Source organism: Chanos chanos, chromosome 3 (assembly GCF_902362185.1).
Source record: "Chanos chanos chromosome 3, fChaCha1.1, whole genome shotgun sequence".
Lineage (NCBI taxonomy): Eukaryota > Metazoa > Chordata > Actinopteri > Gonorynchiformes > Chanidae > Chanos > Chanos chanos.
In genome coordinates, this window is record NC_044497.1 from 31,347,299 (window position 1) to 31,355,488 (window position 8,190).

An 8,190-nucleotide genomic window follows, 5' to 3' on the forward strand; every position below is an offset into this window, starting at 1 on the left:
TGTTTGTATTGTCCGTGCTGCCTCGCTGCTGGATGTCAGCATGGGCATAGTGGGCAAGGCCTCTGCTTGCCAAGTTATGCAACTTGACTAATTTGGTGAAATAACTCATCAGACAAACAAACAAAGCAACTATTTTTAGGGCTCCCTGTAATGACGGTGGTCAAATAAACTGTTTTGCTCTACAGATTAGTCAACTCTAATTAGACATGGCTCCCTCACAGGGTTTTTTTTTTTTTTTTTCATTTGCATAGTGGGTTGTGAGTGTAATCATTTAAATGTCATTTCTAAGCACTGTTGCTCTTATTTCACTGCAAAGCACAAGGGCAACTTTTAGTTGGTCTAATGAACAGTCCATAAGAATGGTGTCATGAAATTTGATACAATGACTAAAGTCAATGGAAGTTTAGCATACACAGCTTCAGAATGTCATTCATAAAGTGGCTTACCTTGTTACCATATTCGAGGAAAAATGTGGTTCCTCTCTAGGGAGTATTAAGAATACCCCAGGGAATCCTACTGAGCAAGCTGTTGGACAAGTAATAGAATGTCCATTGAAAACCACGACACACTTATTTGGACACATTTAATTATATGCTAGTGAAGTAACATGGAAATATCAGATTGTAGCACTAATGTGGAAGAAACGGTGTTAATTTTTCAGGGAAATATTTAGTGTTCTTTTGCTCATTTTTGACAAGATGTTGAAATTGTAGTGTATGCAGAAATTGCTCAGGCCTTTTCTTCCGGAGTTGCCGTCTGTTGTCAAGATGAAAGTTCAGTTTGTAATGTTGCTAAATCTGTTTTTGGCGGTTTGAATGCATTCAGTAAAAAAAAAAGAGGTTCATATACAATTTTTTTTTATCGTTCAGATTTTTCAGTAGCTCTGTTTGCTGGTAGAAATAGTTTGTTGATGACTTTTTATAGGCTATGGCTTTTGAGTGCATGGCTTTTGATATCCAGCCAAATATATAGTTGTGCCTGGAAAAATAAATATTAATATTTCTTAAAAATTCAGAGTTTGTTTGCACATATATGCTCATAAGTTTGTATTTTTCATGTATTTGGTGCTTTGTTCGCATTGCATCTGGTCAACGCTAAATTGGCTTCATTTATTGTCAGTGAACATATGTCTTGTAGTAATTGAATAGTAAAAGGAAGCAAATCTCTTCCCAGGGCTTCTGTGACCACCAGAGGCATCATATGATTGCAATTAATTTAATTATATGATATGAACTTTATGCTGAACAGAATCTTTGTAACAAGGGTTAACATTGTACAGATATCACTCCATAACTGTCCATCACAATTTTCCTGCAGGCATGTAAAGAAAATGGAGTTATGTGGCATGGCTAATGGGGATGTTCCCCACAGGTATAGTTTTTAGGAGAGGAAGTTTCTTGTCCCGCCAACAGTTTTACTAGATCGAGTAGGATCACTCTGCCATTTTTATAAGATGCTTTTATTTAACCCAACATTTGTTAACTTTAAATTATTGTACCAATATCCTCTCATTGCGTCTCCATAAACTGGCATGTAACAGTTCTCGTAGGAATTATATGGTATTGTAAATTTAATTTTTAATTATGCCAGGCTCATAAATGACATTCTTGCTTAATGTCAGACATGTTACTGTGTCTCCTTATGCACGCTGCAATGTATGACAGTCCTCAGATGGCCCATGTGTGTTTTTATATTAAGTCAATTTGCAACTGTCTGGATTAGACAATGCATCATGCTGTTATGATCACCTTCCATAACACAACCACTCTTTATTCATCGGCGACTGTCTGATCGTCTGACTGTCTCGGGAGTTGAGTTACTTATTTAGATGGCGTTGAATTTAGAGAGATTGTATCTTGACGATTCACCAGTCATGCCTTTGACTGTTATCGGGAAATGAGTCTCACCAACTTGAGCTTTGTCTCAGTGTGACTGTACAGCTTGCCTGTGCATTATACATCACTGTGAGATTGCGATAAGCAGTATTTTTTTTGGGGGGGGGGGGGGTGTGCGTCGTCACTGGTTTGAGTTGCCATCACACAGACTGACTGTAACACAGCGTATTGGCTGGGCCCAGTCATGACAGCACCTGTCTTGGCCCAGATCTCAGCCTGTGGGGCACAGAGCAGTTCAACCCGTCTTGTCAGTGAGTGAGCAAGCTGAAGAAGCCTGTTTTCCCACATCTGCTGTGTAGACAGCTGTCAGCACCATAGAGCAAGATTGAAAGCAGTGTTAGCTGTTTGAATAGCCCTAATCTAGGGTGAACACAAGTTCAGACATTACTCCCTTCAAAATGTGTGCTCTGCTCATTTTTTTCCCCCCCTCTAACACAATTTTCATGGCAATGTTCAAGGCATTCTTTGGGAGAAGCATCTGACTTGGAATGCATTTTTTATAGTTTTTTTTTTTCCTTAGAGAAACATGAGATGGTGCATAGTACATATAAGAACGAATGGATATGGTCATGGATGGGTCAGTGTATCTTGTTTGTTTAACCCGAGCTGAGAAATGTACGACGTATTAGGTCATGTCTCTGTCTTTGCACATGCTGAAATTTATATAGGCATTTCTTTAATCTGCTAAAGTAGGGGTTAAATTGTCATTTGTATGTTAGTGTACCCTGTCTGCCCACTGTCTGAGTAGAGTAAATGTGTGACATTTCTGTTTTGTGCCATGATTTGCATTTATCTATTTTCTCCATTCTCCTCTGTACCACACTAACATCTGCCTGCCACATGCCTCGCCTTCCCGATTAAAACCTGTCCAAGATAATCTCTCTGTTTTGAGATATTACTGCCCTTTTTTTTTTTTAGGTTCAGATTTTATCTGCTCTGGAAAAACAGGTGTTTTGAGCTTACAGCTATAGGGCAGTTGGGCGTATTGTTGCCATGTCGATGTTAAGTGCTAATGGTTGGCTTTTAACTGACTCACTCCTCACCTGCTTCCAACAACTCAAATGAACTCGTCTAGTACCAACTGTAATGGAAGTGAAAGGTGAAGGAACTTAAGCACAGTTAGGTCTGGAATTCAGTGGGTCAGGGCATTACCCAGCAGGAGGAGTCCAGGGAAAACCCAAATCTGAGTGAGTATTAAGTGTGTACTGTGGTGGTTAAGACAAAAGCCACCAGTGTTCCTCAGACCCTGTAAATCCACAGATCCCCTTCTGCATCTCAATCAGTTCCCTATACAGGGGGCCAACAATCCCAACCAGCTGCAGCTCCTGCAGCCCCCAGGCACCAAAATAAACCTGCAAACAAGGAGAGAAGAAACGTGGTGTCACTGCCATGTGACACTGCAGTCCTCTCAGCAGCTCTCTTCATAGACTGACCCAGCAGGATCCTAAAGAACATGCAAGGCTGCCCCTCTTCAGCTATGCTGAAATTTATATTATTATTATTATTATTATTATTGTTGTTGTTGTTGTTGTTATTCAACAGAATTTAATTGCTTTACTGGTCTCAGAATTGGTGAGAAGGGATGGAGAGAAAATAGTTAAAACCTCGCACAAAGAGTGTGCAAATTAACATGTTTCGTACTTTCTAAAGGCTGGACAGGCATTGAAAACAATATTGTTTGCATTCACAAACTTGCCACCCACTGCTTGGTTTTCCTTTCCCTGGTTCTGGCCATCACCCGAAGCGGCATGACCCATTTAAATGCTTGTTTACTTGTATTAGAGAGAGGACCAAGATGCTTCTCAATGAACTCTTGTCTACAATTCAATTACGAGCTGGCCTCTTCAGCAGACCATTATATTAACACTGTTTATGTAACTCTCTCTCTCTCTCTCTCTCTCTCTCTCTCTCTCTCTCTCTCTCTCTCTCTCGTATGTCTGTGCTAAATGGGCAGAGATGACGGAGTAGCAATACGCTAACACGAGCAGTATGTTTCTACATGTTGTGTCTTAGCAAATGAAAACATTTTGGCATTGCAGTACATAGTGTGTTGTAATGTAATTTATCCAAGAAGGAATAATAGAAGAAAAAAAGGAATAAAGAGAGAGAGCATTGGCTGAGGCTTTCCCTTATTGCCTCGGTCTGTCCACGCTCAGGGAATGACTGTCTCTCGGCCTTTGCCGCCTCCGACCCTGCCTTGGAGCTGGCGAAATATTGCCACTCGTGGTTTTCTCGAAAACAACACAGCTGCATGTTATTATTATTATTTTTTTTTAAGCCAGACGTTTTATTATTGCTTTTCCTGTTATCTTCTGACTAGACAAGCCTAAAAGAGGAAATAGCTGGCCTTTCCCCCTGTCTTGTTTCCTATTTTGAAGAGAAATTGTGTGGACCTGTTGTTTGGAGTTGATGGGAAGGCTGGCACTGACTGTATAGTCAAGTAGGAGAGATTTACGGCACTCTGCCTCATCATGTGATGAAATGTTTCCCTGAAAAGGGTCGAAGAGAAAGACGCTGTATTGTAACTGATTCACACTAGTCACTGAGCATGTGACTGACTAATAATTGCAAGGAAGCACTGGGTTAACAGAATGCATTGTCCAAACATTTGTGTTTTGGAAAGCTCCCAGAAGATGATGGAAAATGTGAGTGGAAAATAGTGCTCTCACTTGTGATTCTTGTAAAAATACAGTTATAATTAATTTGAATATGGAACATGGAAGGATGTTGTCCTAAATACCTTATGTTAATTTTTTTTTCTTTTAAAGAACTGTTTTGGACCATTTTTGTTAGAGGTGCTTTAGAGGCAGTGCAGCTGCTGTCATGTGTGTATTGAGCAGAACCTGCACACTTTGTTATGCATAAAGGGGGAGAGCTGACACACTTATGAAACCAAATGTAAAGTTATGCAACATATGCATGACACACTTTCAGATAACTGTGCAATGCAATGTGTACAATGTTCCTACTGAATTGGAATTTTACTGAAAGGAATTTTAGCGTTTTACTTCAAGTAACTGAGCTAAATACATCAGTGCATTTTGATTTCATGTATGTTGGCATACTTTGTTTGGATGTTACACTATGTTCTGATTTGGAAAGGAGGTCAGTACAAGGTTTGGTGTGGTAATCATTAACCTTTGCCTCTCTCTTTTTTTTTTGTATCTCCTGTAATCTCTCCAGGTCAGCCACACACACACACCTGCGTTGGCCTGTGTACTCAGCTTCCTGATTGGTAGAGGGGCTAAGGTGAAGGAGTGGACCCCGGCAGTCCTGTTAGTGTTTTTTTTTTCCCTCCCTTTTTTTGCTGTGGTTTGAGGAGGGTGGGGGGAACAGGGTGCTGATAAAAACACCCAGAGCATGGGGCAGAAGGTTCCGGGAGGCATAAAGACTGTGGACATGCGGGACCCAGCGTTTCGGCCTCTCAAGCTGGAGCTGCAGGCCCTAGACTACACCAAGCCTGCCCGCTTGGACATGTTACTGGACATGCCCCCCGCCACACCTGAGGTCCAAGTCCAGCACTCCTGGAACAACGATGACCGCTCGCTCAATATCTTTGTCAAAGAGGACAATAAACTGATATTTCACCGGCACCCCGTAGCTCAGAGTACAGATGCCATCCGTGGACGGGTAGGGTACACGCGAGGGTTGCATGTGTGGGAAATCAACTGGGCCATGAGGCAGAGGGGTACGCACGCTGTGGTTGGGGTAGCCACAGGGGAAGCCCCGTTACATTCTGTAGGATACACTGCACTTGTAGGAAACAACAACGAGTCCTGGGGCTGGGACCTGGGACGGAACAAACTTTATCATGACGGCAAGAACCAGCCCAGTAGGACTTACCCTGCTTTTCTGGAGCCAGATGAGACTTTTATCGTTCCTGACTCGTTTCTGGTTGTGTTGGACATGGACGAGGGAACTCTAAGTTTCATTGTGGATGGACAATATCTAGGGGTTGCTTTCAGGGGACTGAAAGGCAGAAAACTGTACCCAGTAGTGAGTGCTGTATGGGGCCACTGTGAAATCAGAATCCGGTACATCAACGGACTCGATCGTAAGTCAAGTTTTGTTTGCGTTCTTTTCTTCAAACATCTCCCTTTTCAGTGTGTTATATGTTCCTTCTCTCACGAGGCCTGTGACTTTTGGACCATGGTAGCAACATCAGCCAGGCTGGCTTTTACCCTCTGAGTAGCACTGGTGTTATTGCCGTGCAAATAGTGTGTCAGTGTTGGGACTTATTCCACTGCCGTTAATTATGTAAAGCGAGTTCGACTCACCTGATAAATGACAAGAGAAATGACATCAGTGCTTATCTTCAGAGTAGTAGCCCAGGAAGCTAATTGTTAAGCTAAGTACTTTGCACTTTCCACTGCGCACCGTGATGAGACTGTTCCACTGGACATCATGGAATCGATCAGGCATTGAGATAGACCTGCTCTGTAAATGTCAGTAGCCAATATAATTTTAGCGTTCAATTTTATTTTTAAACTTTTCAGGATTAAGCTACTTGGCCTTTCAAGTCCTTGATGGCCCTTCGCTCGTTGATGTTTGTGAAAGTGCTATAGCTTGAAGACTTGCATTATACTGCTATAAATTGGCCTTCTGGCTAGCATCTCATCCTACAGCTCATTTGGTAAACCGCTATTAGCGGCAGCATTTGCCTCACAGCTGTACATTTAGTTATGTCTGAGGTTTAAACGTGTTCTGCTTAAGAAAGAACAAAGACGGATTCCATGGGTTGGATTTTGAAACTGTTTGTGGAAAAGATAAAAGCACAAGCTTATCATTTAATCAAATCAGGATGATGACATTGTTCTAGGGTTCACTAATGAGAGTGTTCAGGTGAGTCAAAAACGTGCAGCTGCCCAACAGCACGCTAAGCAAAACCACAAAGTTCTTAAAGGAAACCGACTTCCATCTGTCCATGCATAGAGTCTAATGAAATCCATTTCCACTTTGTGGCAATGGTGTTGTTTTTACTTGCTCAGGGGGTGACTGAATCTTAAAGAACTTCCTGCAGAGTTGTGAGTAGTATAGGATGTGTAATTGATGGTATGACCTCAGAGTTTGGTAATGCACCTTTAATGCAACACATCAACTCAGGATACAGGTGGTTTTTTGGAGAGACTTTATTTCCTTTTTGTCATTATGTGGCAAAAGTCAGTGTATTACTCACCAAAAACGAGGCCTAGGGAAGTGTCTCTGTCAGTGTGGTTTTTTTAGTCATACACTCTCTTCAATACAAAACTGTATTTTTGTTCACAGAAGATGCTCAGATTTCTTCTTCATCGAGCAGACTTGTCATTTACTAGTAGGAATCAGTCACAGACAAAAAAAAAAAAGATATCAAAGTGACAGTTGGTGTGTTACAGCATTACCCTTTAACATATCTGGAAAAGGACTTATTGTTACACAGATATGCACAACAACTAAGCACATTGTTGTAAGTGCCGTGAACATGTGACCAATGTTTCTGACCTTTTTCTCACGCTTGTGTTTTCCTGCAGCTGAACCTCTGCCTCTAATGGACCTGTGTAGACGCTCAGTGCGGGTAGCGCTGGGGAGAGAACGACTGAGTGAAATACATAGACTACCCTTACCTGCCTCCCTCAAGAACTATCTACTCTACCAATGATGATCGGAGGGCCTGTACTGCAGTGCAAGGCAATAGCGCTTTTCTCTCTCTGGGATTTTCTTCCTGATAAACCTGTTTACTAATTACCTTCTTTTGGATTTGGTACAATACTCCTGCTCTTAATGGATGTTTTTTTTTTTTTTTGCTGTTTTTTTATATAAACCACACCAAGGACGCCTCTGTCCCATTGTTTGAAGTGTTTACGTTCACTTTTTAATGTTGCGTTAGTTTCTTTTTAAAACCCCTTTATTGTGGCTTGCATCAATCATGTACTGGAAACTACGGAAGAGATTTTGAAACCGTTTGTTCTCGGCGCTGACTCTGAAAGCTAACGTGACAATATGTCTGTATTTAGAAGTGCAGTGAGTTTGATGGAACCTCAACCTGTCTTTGCTATGACTTCCCTTTTATCATTTTGCTTTGATGTTCTCCAGTAGGCTTTTACAATGAGAGTGATATTTGTAGTTGTATGACGTAAGTTTCCAAAAAGTGAATCTGGATGGTGTATCGTGGACTGAGATCTCTCTTCCGATAGTTTAGCATGGGTACAACTGAACAATAGATGAGATGGAAGTTTGACACTGTTATTCTACATGCCAAACAACTGACACGATGTGGTTTTGATTTTATCTCTCCGGCAGTTTTCCTGCCCTGAGACAA

The 8,190-nt window shown here is 41.4% G+C and overlaps 1 protein-coding gene across 1 annotated transcript; it reads left to right on the forward strand.

The window, feature by feature from the left end:
- Window positions 1–5,231: 5,231 nt before the first annotated feature.
- Window positions 5,232–7,683, forward strand: spsb1 (splA/ryanodine receptor domain and SOCS box containing 1). Its single transcript, XM_030769227.1, has 2 exons — window positions 5,232–5,949; window positions 7,403–7,683. Exons 1-2 carry the CDS (start codon window positions 5,256–5,258, stop codon window positions 7,528–7,530), a joined length of 822 nt encoding a protein of 273 aa, XP_030625087.1. The 5' UTR covers window positions 5,232–5,255; the 3' UTR covers window positions 7,531–7,683.
- The last annotated feature ends 507 nt before the right edge of the window (window positions 7,684–8,190 follow it).

Excerpts from the sequence above, each read along its gene's own strand:
- spsb1 (XM_030769227.1), top strand. The coding sequence starts at position 5,256 with ATGGGGCAGAAGGTTCCGGGAGGCATAAAGACTGTGGACATGCGGGAC. Across the intron at positions 5,950-7,402 it reads GTACATCAACGGACTCGATC|CTGAACCTCTGCCTCTAATG; the intron begins GTAAGTCAAGTT and ends GTTTTCCTGCAG.